The following is an 18,561-nucleotide window of genomic DNA, read 5'->3' as shown; positions in this document are numbered from 1 at the left end:
AGAAACACAACAGATGAACACAGGGGAAGGGAAGGAAAAACAAGATAAAAACACAGAGCGAAGCAAACCATAAGAGACTCTTAAATACAGAGAATAAACTGAGGGTTGCTGGAGGGGAGGTGCGAGGGGGATGGGTTAAATGGATGATGGATATTAAGGAGGGCACTTGTGATGAGCACTGGGTATCATATGTAAGAGATGAATCACTGGGTTCTAGTCCTGAAACCATGACAACACTGCATGTTAACTAACTTGAATTCAAATAAAAAAAAAAACAGAAAAAGGAAAAAAATAAATTAAAAAATAGAAAAAAAGGAAAAAAGAAAAAGAAAAATATTTTCCATCATTTCATAGAAATACTTGCTAAATAAGGTATGCGGAATTGATCCAGTTGTTGGTTTAATTTTGGAAGATGGATCTGGAAAGATTTTCTTTGCCAAGTCTATCATTTAATGAGTCCTCATGATACCCGAGGTTCTGAGCCAGGGGCTTCTCATATACTTTGTCACTTGACCTCACAGCACCCTAGGAGTTATGATCCTAATTTAATGGTAAGCAAGCAGGCTCATAGTTTGCTACTTGTTTGAAATGACATAACGGAGTAAGGATCAGAACACAAGGCAGATTACAAAAAATATGATCTCTTCACTTTCTTCCATAGGCCTCATTCTGAAACATGTACTGAGCAGAACAAAACTGCTGTGCTGATTTCTTATTTTGTTCTATGTATTATATTGAGTTATTCTAAGTATCAGATTCATTCCGAAGTTAACAGAAGGTCCGTGGCTAGACAAAATTTGAATGATTCAAGGAGAGATAAGAAACAGATTTACCTTTACTTCTATGTTTGATACATATCAGTGAGAAATCATCTTATTTTTCTCAAACATTGTAATTTTAGGGTCTAGTATGGCCAAAGTTTATTTTATTCCTGTAAGATAACGTCTTCATAATTTCATTTGATAAAAGAAATGTATTGGAGATATTGGGCTAAGTAAAATATATTAATTTTTATCAGTTACATTTTTTTACATTTGTAATGTGGTTATCAGAAAATTTAAAATTACATAAGTAGTTCATATTATATTTGTACTGTAGAATGCTGATCTAAAACAATTCTGTAACAATTCTCTATGTATCACAAAAATAAGTTTGACATTTCTATTATAGCTTTCACAAGAGAAAATTATTTTTAGGAAATTCTAATGACCTATTTATTTAAAAAACAGCTTTACATTTACTCACCTGGTTACCTCTGGTAGATGCATTCAGTTCTCCATAAAGAAATCATAGACTTGAAGTAGTTTCTCATCTTATCCTCTGCATTGAAAAAGTGGTTATACCAATACCTAAAATGTAAGGATGTTGTGAAGATTACTCTCAGTCATGGTAAAAATAAACCTTGAAATAAAAAGGAAAACTTGGGGTGCCTGGGTGGCTCAGTCGGTTGAGCGTCCAACTTCTGCTCAGGTCATGATCTCACAGTTTGTGAGCTTGTGCCCCATGTGGGGCTCTGTGCTGACAGGTGGGAGCCTGGAGCCTGCTTCGGATTCTGTGTCTCCCCTTCTCTCTGCCCCTCCCATGCTTACGCTCTGTCTCTCTCTGTTTCTTAATAATAAATAAACGTTAAAAAAATTTTAAATACAAATAAAAACAAAAAGGAAAACTTTAGCGGCACCTGGGTGGCTCAGTTGGTTAAGCGTCCAACTTCTGCTCAGGTCATAATCTCAAGGTCTGTGAGTTTGAGCCCCTCATGGGGCTCTGTGCTGATAGCTCAGAGCCTGGAGCCTGCTTCAGATTCTGTTTCTCCCTCTCTCTCTGCACCTCCCCCACTCAGGCTCTGTCTCTCTCTGTCTCTCAAAATTAATAATAAAAAAAAGAAAGAAAAAAAAAAGGAAAACTTTACCTGTAGTGATATTAATTAGCTCACTTTTCTCGAAAGCTTCCTATAAAGGATCTTCTGTAGCTCCTTGGCTAGTTACTGTTTGAAAACAAAGATGACAAACAAGTACCAGAGAAGCCTTTACTCTAAACTCCTAATGCTAAAGCAGACCTTCCTAGTAGTGGCCCTCTTTCATGCTGCTCCACGGGTTCTTCTTCACAGAGCTCTAGAGTCTTCATGATCCCTTCTGCAGGTGGCCATTCCAGATCTACTAGAGGGGACTCTTGCTCTAAAGTGCTGGCAGGGATATGCCATAAATGAAAAGTCATATGGAAGGTTTCATTTCAATTTCTGACTTAGGTAAAATTCTGGCTCCTAGGAACAGCAGAAGAACTGCATACTATTTGGAGGGGAAGGAAAGATAGTGGTCAGGTAGTACCACCTAAAGCATATGTTGATTGGGGCACCCAGGTGGTTTAGTTGATTAGGCATCTGACTTCCGCTCAGGTCATGATCTCGTGGTTCACAGGTTCATGGGTTTAGGTACCACATTGGGCTCTGCATTGACAGCTCAGAACCTGGAGCCTGCTTCAGATTCTGTGTCTCCCTGTCTCTCTCTGCCCTTCCCCCGCTTGTGCTCTCCCACCCCAAAACAAAAACAACAACCCCACACACATTTAAAATAAAAATAAAGCATTTTTTGACTACATGCTTTTTAGAAGTTATAAACATTATATTTACTGTTTCCAAATGTATTCATTTACACAACTGTTATTGGCTTTTGTGTTTTATGTAGTAGATTAAAACTGGATTTATAATACAGTAAGATGCCAAATATAATATGGTTCCCATTAAAAGACCTTATTTATGTCACAGTTCAAGTCATGCCATTTGAAAATTAACAGCTATACATATGTAAAGCCTGAGATAACATAAAGACTACAAGGTGGGTGCTAATTCTATTTCTTACCACCAGTAACATAAAAGACTCTGACCGGACTTTATGAGATGGTCTCTTATTAAAAACAAATACAAAACAAACTATATATATATATATATATATATATATATATATATATATACACATATATATATATACATATATATGTGTGTGTGTATATATATATATATATATGTTAATTTTAATGCAGAGTTAAATGCAATTACACCATCTTAAAGTCTAGAACCAAAACTGAGGTTATTTTTCCTTCTTATTTCATAATATTCACTATGTTTAGCAGAATCAAAGTTTCCTTTTTTTGTAAACTAGAATTTTTGTGCCCTGTTTTCTCTGGTCACTATCTTTTGTCTACTATCTTCCCAATTATTTTCTGCAATGATACACCCTACCTAAGTTATGTCACACAATAGCCTCTGAATCAGTACTATTCAATAGAAATACAATGCTAAATATACATGTCATTAGATTACTTTACAATTAAAATTTTCAAGTGCTTGCATCTTAAAAAATAAAAAAGAAATTATTTTAATAATACATTTTATTTAACCCCAAATACTATTATTTTAACACATCAACATAAAATTATTGGGCAATTTTGAATTCTTATTTCATGCTAAATATTTGAACTCTGCTGTGTATTTTATGCTTACATCATCTCTCAATTCAGACTAACTGTATTAAAAGTACCAGGTAGCTACATGTGGCTAGTGACCAATGGTTTTGACAGCATAAGTCTAGATAATAGTTCTTTAGCTTCTGAAAAGAGGCTTTCTCTGAATCTCACAATCATCATTGACAAAACTGCATCTATGCAAACAAAAATATCCTGGTAGATAATGGATATTATTCTGTATTGAAATAGACAGAATTACCTCTCCTATTAGTGAGAAATTAATTAAATTAATTAATTAGCTAGAAATTAACCCTGAAAACCATTATTCCATAGAATGCATAGGGAACTTCTTCCCCTACATTAAAGAATATTCTTTATTCTCACTTTCTCCCAGTGTAATCATGAAAACCATAAATTCAGATGGTGAATTATTTTTTGAGCTCCAGAGATGATAGAAACTGCATTTAGTAGGGAATATGATAATAAAGGAAATAAGGGCTGACCTTACCAGTTTATTTTTCTTTTCAAAAGAATAAGCAAAAATGTTTTTCTTTTCTAAAAAACTTATAGTTACTTCAATTATAGCATACTACCAGTAAAATATTGTCAAAATATATCCTACATGTTTATCATTCTCAATTTTGGCTCAATGTTAACCTAGATTTTGAGAAAGATGAGAAAGTATGAGTAAATTAAGAGCAACTAAGATTATGGCAACAGCCAATTCAATAACAGCATACTCAAAGCATGTAGCATCTAAAGCTGCTTATACTGATGATGTGAGGATTTAAAATTAGACAGAGATCTCTTATACCACTGGTATTTATTGTTCATTCACAATTTTTATTAAAAAAAAAACCTTTTAAACCCTGTCTATGCCTTCCCAACTTATTCTTCCTAATTAAAATGCAGCATCCCTTGTTTTCTCCAAAAAAGAAAAACTCAAAACTAATTTCCAGGAATCCTGGTGTATTCTCCCTTTTGCCCTTAAGGCACAGCATTGCCTTTAACAGTTCTTTGGCTTTTGTTCTATTATTCTGGCTTTTCTGTTTTTTAATGTGGTAGCTGTACCTACAACTAATTCATGAGCACAATAAGAAATTAGGATTTGGAATGCTTCTCAAAATACCTAATAAGCTCTCTTATAAAGCACTATGTTCACAAAGATGTTGGTAGACTGAACCTTGGGAAGGTGATACCCCCATAAACCAATATAGTTAACTCTCATATTAAGACATTCTGGAATCTCCAAACACTGCCTTCCACCAGCCTTTTTGTGATTGGGGATTCATTTTACCATTCTCACTGGAAATGACTGGTGATTGTGATAGCACTGGGGAGGAGGGCAGGTAGGAAGGAGAGCATTGGGTTGGGAAGGGTTAAGGAAAGACAAAAGGTCATTTGGGGTTGTACATTTGAATAGCAACATTACCTGGGTCCATAGCTATCAATCCAAAATTCAGTCAACTAAGTGAAAATATAGGCTCATCCAAATCTCAAAGACAAATATTTGCCTTAATATCTTCCCAAGGCAACAGGAGAAAGAATATCTCTTTGATTTCTTTTAGGTTTTATTTAACTTTTAAAATTAAAAAAAATTAAACTATTTTTAAAAATTTATTCAATTTTAAAATTTACCTTTTTTATTTTCACAAACACAGATAAACTAGTGTTAAAAATAATGTTTGAACTTTGATTTTGTAAATGATCATTTTAAGGCCAGACATAATAAACAACACTACAAAGATCTTCCAATTTAACACCATAGTCAGGAAACTATTTTATTGACATCTTCATCAACCATCGGCTACAAATTTAAGAAGCATCAGCACCCATCATCTTCCTCAAAATTAATATTATGGAACACACAAGTCACTGACTACAGAAACTACAGACTGAATTATTTTTAGGCACTAAAACAGTTTAATCATAAACATCTCACTTCTCGTACTTTTTCATATCATTGATTTGAACATATGAACCATAAAACCCCATCAATTTCATCTCTAATGTGGTTTTCTCTTGCAGGGTTCACAATAAGTCGAGATAAAATATTTTCCATCATTACATTATGTTGGTTTGTGGATGCTCTTAGTAAAAGGATGACCTAACAGCATGTTCATAAAGCAACTGCACATGGAGCTTATGTTCCAAAGCTCAATTTCGAGGCCACAACACATGAATCTCTGTTTTCTTTGATTGACAGCTCAAGGTTCATTACCATTTCTATCTCAATCAAGTTGAAAGAGATTTATAGATCTGAAATGCAATGGAGCTCCAAATGTAGATAGGGGGCACAAACTAGATAAATGCATCTCTAAATCTGCTTAGTCATTTTTAGATGAAATACTTCAATAAAGAGTAGGAAAAACAAAGAGGAAGAATCTAAAGTTCACTGGATCCTATTAAAAGCCACACACTGGGAAGTCAACGAGAGAACTTAGCTTGGGGAAAGAAGCTCCAGACTCAGGAAAGTAAAGGACCCCAAGGAGCGTGAAAGGTAAATACAGTATTTGCACACTGTATTCACTAAAACATCACAGAACATTAACCACAAAATAGTAAGAATTTAATAAAACTGGCCTGTGATTTTAGAAAATATATTAATATTACAAAATTTTGAAATTGAGCTTTAAAAAGATTTTTAAAATCATTCTGAGGCGCCTTAGCTAAAATTAAAATCAAAGAATATTTTTGAGTCAGTAGAATCATGTGAATGAATCAGAATTAGCATCTACCTTTTAAAAATTATAAGGCTAATATACATTTGAATGAAACATTACATATAAAATATGCAATCTATTAAATTGATATATTTAAATTTATGTTTCATTTCAGTTTAAACATAAAGTATATTTTCTTAACATAACTTATCTATTTGAGATGACTTAAAGTAAAATAAAATTAAAGGCCATTTTCATTATCTATTCTAAATATTTTACACATCAATTTATCTTCGAAATATCCAAATAATAATCTAGTCAAATAAAATTTATTAATATATAACTTTTTCATTAATACTATAAACAATGTCAATAAATTATAGTTATATTCTCTTACAATATGTGTATGGTATTACAACTTCTTACTGGTAACAAAAACCATCTTTAATACATACGTCATAAAATCTTTAAACAAAAGAAGAAATTGGATATGCAAATTCCATTACAATATTTTAAGAATTAATTCTGGAGGCCATTCCTCATAAACATAGGAACAATAGCTAACCTGTTTTTTATAGATGGGAAATCAGATAACTCCATCAGAAAACAAAACTGTGGAATATGTATAGTAACACAAATTAAAGACAGTGCTCTAAAACCTTGTATTCAATTGGTAACATGACCAGATATCCGTAGATCTCTTGAGAAAACCGTGCGCCATATGTTTTGAATGCTGAAGCTTGAAGAATTAGTTTGAAGTTTTCTCCTTCTTTTTGCCACTTCCCCATCCACCACTGAGTTGTACGGGATAGTCACGAAATGACATACGTTCTTTCTTAGAAGGTCTCGAATTTGTTATCATTGGTGCAAGTATCCCCTTAACTGAAAAACCTAGACAGTGATATTAAATGTACAATTTCACTTAACTTGATCCAAGCAAAATTATATTTAAGGTAAGAGATATATTTGTCAACAATGTGCATTTTAGAATTATGATCTTTGGGTTTAAGAAGGGCATATTGAGTTCACTTTTGTCTGAAAAATAATCAAGGTTTGGTACAAAGTACATTTAGGTTAAATGAAAGGAAATGATTGAAAAAATCAAATAGATACATTTTCTCCTATCTACAAATTAAGGGTGGTATTTCAAGACTGAGATGATATATCTTCCTAGTTCTTAGGTATTTAAATTTTCATAGTTTAAAATTTTTTAACTGTTTTTATTTTCATAAATATGTTCTAATTAGTTTTAGAAATGGTTCTACTGAACTTAGGATTTCTTCAGAAAGAAGAATTCTTGGTAAAACAGAAAATATATTAATTCTAGAATCTAAAGATATTCATGGGTTCTAGTCTGGCTGCGTAAGACACAACTTTGTGACTATGGACAGGTTACAAACTTTCTGAGCCTTAGTTTTATAAATGAAGGAAATTATCTGTGCAGTATAGGGTCATTGTGAAGATTGCCTTTTTTATTATATTGCAATGGTGGTAAGGTCTATCAGAGTGCTTTGTAAACAGGTGCTATAAAATGGAAAAGGTTATTATTTATAGTCAACAATTGAGAATTTATCCAGAGAAAAACATCAAAAATTGTTAGAAGCTAAAAATAAATAGTAGTTGAAGGAATGGGATAGTGGATTAGGAATATTTTACTCAGCAAGATCCCAAGATGCCATATCAAAAATACTATCAAAGAATTATGATCATCTGCATTAAATCTCCTGATGATTATGCAAGCACAGGGCTGTATCTGTGGGGAAAGGGTTTGAAAGGCAGCAGTGAGGAATCCAGAGCTCCTTTAGTACTGGCTTGAGGCAAAGGTTCAAACCACGTGACTCTTCAGTGTGATGCGTCTGTGCTTTAATAAGTTCAGGAGGGGAAATATCTATTTTTTTTTTAAATAATACTTTTCCAACCAAAACTTAAAATATTTACAAATATATAAATCTAAATAGAAAGGTTGGGAAACACTAGACCATCTGTGGAAATTTGCCTTAATTTCAAATTTGGTGCAGCATGATGGTGAATATTGGTTCATTTCATTTTATATGTAAAAGCTCTTGCTTTTCGGGTATTTATATCAAAATTGTGAGTAGGAAAACAAATTCAAAGTAGTTGATGAACCTCTATAAAGGTAGAATATTTTAGTCTGTGGAAAGAATATGAAAGAAAAAGCGGGACGGGGTATGCTGGGCACAAAGAGGGTAATACGTATGGCTCCAGCACAAGCCTGCAATGGAATTGGTAGACAACATAGCTTGGGAGTTCAGAGACCTTCCCAGCTGGCACTCAAAGGCAATCAGAGGCAGAGGGACGAACAGCTACGCCAGGTAAAGTTTGTTTTCAAGTGCTGGCCAGAGTTAGCCTGCTTTAAGCCATTCCCTCCAAGTCAGTCAGTAGTCCTTTGTGACACCGCAAGAACTTTCAAGCAGCAGGAGTATTACAAGTGCAGAAAAGCGAGAATTTCCTGATGATAAAATAGTGGCCTAAAAAAATGTAAGAAAGCATCCTAAAAGCTCACCCCCTCTCTACTTGCTGTTACATATTGAAAATATTTTTTTTTCCAAGAAACAGAATAGAATGTCTCCTTTGGTCTATTTTAGAAAACAACAGTAACAGCAAACCCTCACCTTGCCTCAGCAATAAAAATTCTTTAATGAATAAATAATTTCCTGGATAGCAAGTATTTTTTTTTTTAGGAGAATATATCATTTCAGGAGAAACCTGGGGCTGAAGGGGCAGGGAAGCAGGGAGGTTTGAGAACTGGGACACATTCAGAATTCAGATATATTTACTTAAGACAAAAACAGAAATTAATAAAAGAGTAAGCAGATTTCCACAAATGGCTGACACAAATGTTTTCTTCCAACAAAGAAAGCTAATTACAGTTCCTTGCAAGCATTATTCAAGGTAATATGCACAAGTAAGTATGCATTTTAAAATATAATCCAATAACAGTTCATTATTGGTTAATTTTTTAATGACAGTATCTTAATAGTATACAGATGTATTACTTAATGCTTTTACTCTTAATATAAGTTTTTTTTAATCAAAGATAAATAATATGTAAGGAGGGAGACACTTTCTGTACAAAGTATTGAAATAGTTATAATTTCATATACTTCTAAAATAATTATTTCAAAATGAAATAAACTGAATTGTGTTAAAACATGGCTTTTCTTTAGACCAAATGCTCACTTTTAATAGTCTGCATTCTAAAGGATTTTTTCTATTGACTATAAATTTATTGTATGGTACAATTTTTCCCCCTAATATTGTTCTGTTGTCTTTGTTATTTTGAAACGTTGATGAATCTGCAAGTCTTTTTGTACTTACCCACAATGTAACTGCATTTTTAAGAGGCTGCTTGTAAATTTTTCATTGTTTGGCAAACATCCTTTGGCAAATAATTTTAAAAACATATTACGTGATATTATAAAACAGCTTTGTAGTAATTTTGAAGTATATTTTCAGTAGAATGAAAATGCTGCAGGAAATTAGTGTTTAAAATGACAGAAATACTTATATTTATACATATAGTTTTTAAAAAATATATTTTTGATGTGATTAAAGGCTTTCATTTTATTGTTTTGCTACCTATAAATAAATAATTTGCACAGTAATCAATATAGCGTATTCTCCCATTGCATTTAGTGAGAGTCTTTTTGTTGGCATGTAAATTCTTGAACCACCAGATACATGGAACATAAATCGAAGAGTAAAACAACACATCTATAAAGGAACCACATATTGGCATTCATTGTAAAGCCATTACTTTGTCCTGTAACTACTCTAGAAATGGAAAAAAAAAGAAAATAAAGAAGCAATTTAATACAGTCAATGTATAATCATTCTAAAATTACCCACATGAAAATACAATAGTGAGAGAATCTTACCTCAAAAAACTGACATGAGAGCTAGACCTACTGATAGGCTCCTGGAATTAAAAAAATAAGACTGAAGGACCTCTAACTGTTTTTGTCTCTTTCCTGCTACATTATCATTATAGATTTTATGTTTCTTTAACAACAGTCTGGCACATATTTGCAGGTGATCATACAAATTAACCAATCAGTTTCTTACATATATGCTGAAAGTAGGTCTTGATAAGAATGCTCTATCTTCCAATAAGTCACTTCTTTGCCACATAATCTGTGTTCTGCTAAAGATTTGTTCTGGTCCTTTAAAAATTTTTTTTGTTAAATCCTTGGTTCTTTAGCAAATGTCAAGGTCTATATATGCTATGTTTTCATAAGTAATTTAATATGTAAAATGCTTTGAATGACTCTCCTGGTATGTATAAAAAAATTTTTGTTAAACAGGTCAAAATAGAAATTTCATGATGTATAGTGATACGTCATTGGATTTTCATCAATAAACCCAACACTATGTGTCTGGATATAGAAATCATTTCAAAGTCCTTCCCATATTGTATTGCTTAACAGCAGATACAGCACAAGTAAAGCATGGAGAAAAAAAAAAAATTCAACATTTTAATGAAAGTGACCAGAACAAATTTTTAGCAGCAAAGCGTTTACATCAATATAAGTGCTGTAAATGAGTTACACTGGGTAAGTCTGGGGTTGAGGTAGTTATTACAGTGTTCAAATAACAGTTGTTTTTTAAGGTCATTGTTATGTCCAACTTTGAATTATAATGATCATTCACAGTGAACTTCAGTTAGTTAAAGTTTAAAGTCTAACACTGAGAATGAAAATAAAACAAATAACAGGTTGTTTATATTATATTCAGATTTTCTCAATAAATCCCAGAAATTTTGCTTGTTTCTGAAATTGTTTTCAAGCTTTTTCAGTGACTAAAATTTTTTCTATATCATAACAATACTAATAAAAATTCTGTTTCTCAATATTTCATTTGGACAATGGCATTTACAATTATTCTTCTTGCCCAATATTTAAGAGACAAATGACTAAGAAAATCAGGTTTTGAAACAAAATAGCCACAGTACTCATTATTGTTGGTAAAAATCATGATGCCTATTATTTCTAAATCAGACACATATAATATATTTTGGCTATGTATATTTATTTGAAAAACAATTCCTAATGAGCATAATAGCTAATACATATTAAATAGAGTGAGGAATCTTGATAGATATTGTATAGATTTTTATTTTGGTATTTTGCATATTTCTTGATCTTTTACAATAGCTATGCCTCACATTTGATCTAGAATTTTTGAGGCCTCCTTATAGTATGCACTGTTCGCCAGGTTTTACTATTTGTAACACACTGTTATGTTGATTTCTTCTTGAAGATACCTTGTCGCTGTCTCTGCACAGACATAGATGACTAGGATGTGGTGCTAAAAATATTGTCTTGATTGTATAAATTCTGTGGTCCTCATACTAATGTTGTTCAGCACTATTTTTATTTTTTTCTGGAGGAAATTTTTTTGAGCTATTTATTTTTGGGTGTAAAATATAAATAAGTTTTGTGATTTTTTTTCAGAACTAGGTTTGTCTTCTGTCATGTGGCCCTTAAATTAATTAACACTTTTATTTCCATTGTTCACTATTCTGCATAACTTTGGTTAGTGCAATTTTCTGGCTTCCGACTAAACAAGTAGATACTAATTGAGTGTTTAAACTTCTAAATTGATTAGGGGAAAAAAAGTGTAACTCACTAGGGAGTTAATCTATAAGCTACCCAGCCATCCATTTTCTACTGCACATTGCTGCTTCTAAAAATCAGGTCATATGTCCCTTTACTCTTGTCAATTCAGTTAAGGTCTATTCCCAACTCCTTTAATCACTTTTTTTTTTATTGTTCTCTGCAGGACTCAATTCCATTCACTGCATTTACAATCAAGTGTCCTTAAGTGTTTGTAATCAAAGAATGATGGGATAAATGATGCTAATAATTGAGAGTATTTTCTAACCTTAATTGATACATCTATTTCTTTGAAATAATTCAGTTGCTATATAACAACTCTATTTTAATTTCTAATGATCTTGTTTTACCCCTCACTTTCCCATTAATTAATTTAGCCAAAGTAAACTTTTAGCAAAAATATGCACTTCAAGTAAATCTTGAAATGTTTATCATTAAGCAGTTATCCTTTGGAATTTAAACATTTAAAACCCAAATTAGATTTTCAAGATCACGTGGAGTCTTTAAAAGCTTTAATGTAAAATCTTCCTTTTATTTACACATTCATTCAACACTTATTTATTTAGTGCATATTTTATAGCAGGCACTCTTCTATTCTTCTGTGTAGTAGACCTTCCCTGTCCATTTCCTTCCATGTGCCAAATCATATTAGTAACTATCACATTGTAGTTGATTTTTTATTTTTTATTCTAATAGTTCATCTTTACAGTCCTCATATGGAACTTGTATAAAACAAATACATATTTCCACTTTCCCAGATAGTGAAGACTTGTGGATAGATTTCCCAAAAACTTTTCATGGAAACTTTCATTATCCCTTTACATGCTTATTACTTCTTAGCAGGGAGACATTTGGCAACAATAAACATGGCTAGCCTGAGGATTTTTTATATTATTGCACTTCAGTTTCATTCACTTGACAAATGCATTTCACATTTGACCATACCCACTTATTTACTCACCACATTAGCTAGTGTAGGAAATTGGTTTGAAAGCAACAATAACAACCAAAATAAAAAAAATAAAAATAAAAAATAGTATGTCAGCGTATAGCAGTTTATTTAAGAAAAGGAAATGAACATGAAGGAAAGGCATAAGAACTAGAATACTACAGTTAGAAACATGATGCTTTAATCTATTATCAATAGAGCATACATGGATCCTGTCCTCAAAAATGTGAAAAATGCGTGGTTTTTTGTTTGTTTGTTTTACAAAGAGTAAATGTAGTTGACAACTACATTTGTACATTTGTATTAGCTGTACAATGTAGTACAACTAGTTTCCTCACTCAAGTGACTCAATGTCATTCTCTGGATAATGTCAACTGCTGATGAAAGTAACTACTGTTTTAGATCTATATGCATTGTTCTGTGGTTACTAATACTGTTACATTTAACTGTGTCTGGAATCATTGTTGACTATTTCATTACATTGTCTCGGATCTTGGAGATAGACATTAAATTAAAGGACATTGGGGCGCCTGGGTGGCTCAGTCGGTTGAGCGTCTGACTTCGGCTCAGGTCATGATCTCACAGTTTGTGAGTTTTAGCCCCGCATTGGGCTCTGTGCTGTCGGTTTAGAGCCTGGAGCCTGCTTCGGATTCTGTGTCTCCTTCTCTCTCTGCCCTTCCCCTGCTCACGCTCTGTCTCTCTCTATCTCTCAAGAAATGAATAAATGTTGGGGTGCCTGGGTGGCTTGGTCGGTTAAGCGTCCAACTTCAGCTCAGGTCATGATCTCACGGGCCATGAGTTTGAGCCCCATGTCGGGCTCTGTGCTGACAGCTCAGAGCCTGGAGCCTGTTTCAGATTCTGTGTCTCCCTCTCTCTCTGCCCCTCCCCTGTTCAGGCTCTGTCTCTGTCTCAAAAATAAACGTTAAAAAAATTAAAAAAAAAAATGAAAAAACGTTAAATTTTTTTTTTAATTAAAGGACATTAAATCAACAGCTATTTATTACATATCTACTTTGTACTAGACTTGTAGTTGCAAATGCATTAGATGATTCCCACCAACCCTGTAAACATGCTCTTCATGCACGAGTAATTAATTTTGATTATCTAGTTCTGATTATGGGAACGTTTTAAGGGTTAAAGTGTTAATGTTAATGTGTTTGTTTGATTAATTTTAAAAGTTCAGGATCAAAATATCAAGACCTAACAAATTGTTATTTTTTTTTTAATTTTTTTTTCAACGTTTTTTTATTTATTTTTGGGACAGAGAGAGACAGAGCATGAACGGGGGAGGGGCAGAGAGAGCGGGAGACACAGAATCAGAAACAGCCTCTAGGCTCTGAGCCATCAGCCCAGAGCCTGACGCGGGGCTCGAACTCACGGACCGCGAGATCGTGACCTGGCTGAAGTCGGACGCTTAACCGACTGCGCCACCCAGGCGCCCCACAAATTGTTATTTTTAAGGCTTCTGCCAAAAAAAAACTGAGACCAAGAAAAGTCAGAGTTAATGGGTTAGGCAATAGTAAAAAGAGCCTTACAGTTTAAAATTTTACATTGTTAGCGACCAACTCTTGCTGAACAGAAATGAAAAAGAAAATCTGTGTGATGTAGCTCTTCTTTACTGACATTTACTTTAAATCCAACACTTCAGATTAAAAAAAAAAAAAGAGGATAAGCAAAGTCAGATTTCAAATACAGTACAATAAAAGTTAAAGTTGGTCGTAATTGTTTATAAAGTCTTATGTCGACCTTCTTTTTATCTGGGCGAAAACATCCATGGTGGACGATGGAAGTTTGAATCATTTAAATGGGAATTATGACAGTCAATTTTTAGTTCCTGTCCAATGAATTTTTGCAACAATTGGCATAGATAGTGGAATCATGCAGTTATTTTATTAGAAGATTTTGTACTTAGAACACCGTCATACTAAATGATATGTAGTATGCCAGGTAATTAAAAGTATTACTAAAGTGCACATATTTAACAATCTCTTCATTGTGCATTTAAAATCAGTAACATTTTTGTTTGGGCACAGTTATATTAGTTTTTACCATCAAAACTATTAGAAGTATTATGTATTATTGCCCATGTTTTCTCATCACTCACTTGGCTTTTCAATTCTCTTGTCAGTTCACTCATAACTTCCCTCAAAATGTCACGCTGCAGGGGTTTAAGAGTCCGCTACGTCCCAGGCCCTTTTGCTCAGCACTTTATTTTGCCATCTCTTTCAATCCTCATTACAACTCTACAAGATACACATGACTCTCATTTTCAAACTGGGGAAATTAAGGTAACACTATTAAACTATTTGTCCAAAGGTAAGTGGCAGTAACACAGTTGAAACTCGGCTTCATATGACTAAGATTTATTATAAAGAAGACAACATCATGTTTAATAGTCAGAAATAAAGTATGCCTCTAGTGTAATAGTACCATAAAGAAAATCATTAGGAGCAAATGTCAGATGGGAAGGAACTGTCCATTACCTGGAAATAAGGCCTATGGAACTAAAAATGAATAAAATGTATCAATGAAAAGCAATACAATCTTCAATTTTCAATTTTCGTAAGTGAAGAAATACAAGAGAAAGATATTTCTATACCTGTAGACATATCTGTATTCACCTATATTTTCATATGATCTCATACGCCAAACAGCTTTTTTTTTTTTTTAATTTACGAATGATCAAAAGTTTTTTTCAGACTTTATCCTTTAGTTGCGACAGTGTCTCTCTACTTACTCCTCAAGGTCTTTGTAAACTAGTTGTTACCAGAATTTTTGAAGTTGTTCAAAGAATAGCTCATATTTGAGATGATTTTGGTTGTAGTACATGAGCATGTACTTTAATAAAGTAATGTTAATGAGTAGCATATCCTGTGAACTTTGCAAAATTTGATATGGAATACTAGAGATCATATGTTTTTTCAAGACAGTACATGAAGAAGATATATCAGAACGATGTAACGATCTAGATTTTTGAAAGGCCAGTTACACAATGGAATACTACGTGGCAATGAGAAAGAATGAAATATGGCCTTTTGTCGCAACGTGGATGGAAATGGAGAGTGTGATGCTAAGTGAAATAAGCCATACAGAGAAAGACAGATACCATATGTTTTCACTCTTATGTGGATCCTGAGAAACTTAACAGAAACCCATGGGGGAGGGGAAGGGAAAAAGGAAAAAAGAGGCTAGAGTGGGAGACAGCCAAAGCATAAGAGACTCTTAAAAACTGAGAACAAACTGAGGGTTGATGGGGGGTGGGAGGGTGGGGAGGGTGGGTGATGGGTATTGAGGAGGGCACCTTTTGGGATGAGCACTGGGTGTTGTATGGAAACCAATTTGTCAATAAATTTCATATATTGAAAAAAAAAAAGGCCAGTTACCAGTAAAACCAATATGCTAATTAGTTGACAACTGAACCAAAACTTAATTTATTCTTTTCATATATAGTTTGTCTATACTGAAAAACATGCAAGTAGGTACATGATTAAACGTAACTTTTACTCACCTTTTGACCACTCTATGTGACAGAAAATTAATTTATATGTCAAACATTTTTAGACATCGAGTGAGAAAAATCCACTGATTTGTAAATTTGAGTTACACACGGTAAGGGATCAGTAGAAAGTAGCAGAGCTGCTAAAGAGGTGAGACTGCTAACGAGAGATCTCGGGACTTTCACAAAGGTGAAGTTTGAAGGGGATGCAGGTTCAGAGTGGGGTGGCGGAAGCCTTGCAAAGCAACAAGCTGACAAAGTTGGGGGGGTGCTCAAATCCAGCAATGAAGTGTCAGTAATCAGGATTGTATCTTTAAATGAACATAAAATAATTTATAACTATACTTACAACTATTACTTCTGCTGTTTCACAGTTTGAAGACCATGCTTGTAACTAACTGAGTGGAAATGGTAACGTGTCAAGAATTAGGAGGTAAACTTCTGTTATGTATGTATGTATGTATGTATGTATGTATGTATCATCTATCTATCTATCTTTTTTTGACCTGGTATTTTATGTAAAATTCTAAATTTATGATCTAAGTAAGAAGCTTGGTAATATGAAAGTGTTATATAATTATGATTTCCTCTTCCTTTAAAAATAAGAGATTCTATGATGGGGATGCTATTATTCTAGCCAGCAGAATAAAAAGCATGAATATCTCCACGTAGGTTTTGTTGGAAAATGTTCCCTAAATGGTTTTGAACAATAGGAGCTAGCCCATTACCAGAGCTATAATTTGCTAAAAAATACCAAGGGCCCCTAGTTTTGAGAGAACTGAATGACTCCCATTGTGTAGTCTATTTCAGGATATTCTTAGGAACAAGTGTAGTTACTCAGACTGACTTACTAAAGATAAGTTCCTAAGGAGGATAGCCTAGAGTAATCCATGTGTTTAAATTTAGAAGTGTCTCTTTGGAGAATATAATTATCTTTCTCACCCAGTCAAGTTTTCTTACTGTAGGAGTGGAGAAAGACAGCTGGTAACTACAGATGTGGGTCCTCTCATCTTAAAAATTAACACTGCAACTCCTTAACACATCTTTGCATTGGGTGGAGTTTGTTATTAATACTTTCAGAGAAAAACCAAAGCCATTTCACATAAGAGATATCGCTTGTACTTTTGAAATGACAAAATAATGACGTTTAATTTTTGAAAATAAACCCAGGCCTTACTTTTTTTTTTCTTTTCCAAGTTTTTATTTAAATTCCTGTTCATTTACATACAGTGTAATATTGTTTCAGGAGTAGAATTTAGTGATTCATCACATACCACACCCAGTGCTCATCATAACAAGTGCCCTCCTTAATTCCCATTACCATTTAACCCATCCCCCTGCTCATCTCCCTCCATCAACTCTCAGTTTGTTCTCTGGTTTGCCTCTCTTTTTCCCCCCTAATGTTCATGCACCCCGATGTTTATAGCAGCAGATATCCAAATTATGGAAAGAACCCAACTACCCATTGACTGAAGAATGGATAAAGAAAATGTGGTATATACATACAACGGAATATTATTCAGCCATAAAAAAGAATGAAATCCCACCATTTCCAAGATGTAGATGGAGCCAGAGAGTATTATGCTGAGCAAAATAAGTCAATCAGAGAAAGACAAATACCATAAGATTTCACTCCTATGTGGAATTTAAGCTTTGCTTCTTAAAACATTCGCTATATTAAGGTAGAGAAGCTGACCTGTGTTTTTAAAAAGTTAGAATTTTGATATTTAATTGAATGTGAAATTATCCCTATAACACAGAATCACATAGGACAGCCACAAATAACTTCCAAAGTACAATTCATTCAAGGTGAATTTAAGATATTATCAATATTAACCCCATCTTCAAAAAGGGAACCCTTAATAAAAGGAGAATGCTTCTCTTTCCTTCTAGTTTTGGCCTATTAATATAGTAGAGTTCTCTTCAAAATATACTTCAGAAGAAACTATAGGCCTGGTTCTCTATTATATTCTGTGTGATAATAATCAGATTTAAAAGCAAGGCCATGGAGCACCTGGGTGGCTCAATTGGTTAAGCATCGGACTTCAGCTCAGGTCATGATCTCACAGTTTGTGGGTTCAAGCCCCACGTCGGGCTCTGTGCTGACAATTTAGAGCCTGAAGCGCTGCTTTAGATTCTGTGTCTCCCTCTCTCTCTGCTCCTCCCCCCACTCATACTGTGTCTCTCTCTCTCAAAAATAAACATTAAAAATATAAATAAATAAATAAATAAAAGCAAGGTCACCTTTAACATGTTATTACATGTATTTTTTACATTTTTATTTTATTATTTTATTTTTATTTTTATTATTTATAAATGTTTATATATTTTTTTGAGAGAGAAAGTAGGGGAGGGCCAGAG

The 18,561-nt window shown here is 33.5% G+C and overlaps 1 protein-coding gene across 1 annotated transcript in view; it reads right to left on the bottom strand.

Annotated features, from left to right (window-relative positions):
• Positions 1-6,532: 6,532 nt before the first annotated feature.
• Positions 6,533-18,561, bottom strand: part of LRRIQ1 (leucine rich repeats and IQ motif containing 1) — a 207,360-nt gene continuing 195,331 nt past the window's right edge. The window contains exon 27 of the mRNA XM_043561707.1: positions 6,533-7,010. Within this exon, the coding sequence (XP_043417642.1) occupies positions 6,868-7,010 (143 nt within the window). The 3' untranslated portion in view covers positions 6,533-6,867. The remainder of the gene's footprint in view (positions 7,011-18,561) is intronic.

Source organism: Prionailurus bengalensis, chromosome B4 (assembly GCF_016509475.1).
Source record: "Prionailurus bengalensis isolate Pbe53 chromosome B4, Fcat_Pben_1.1_paternal_pri, whole genome shotgun sequence".
In the NCBI taxonomy this organism is placed as follows: Eukaryota; Metazoa; Chordata; class Mammalia; order Carnivora; family Felidae; genus Prionailurus; species Prionailurus bengalensis.
Note: the sequence above shows the minus strand (reverse complement) of the source record. Positions and strands in the feature narration are given on the sequence as shown.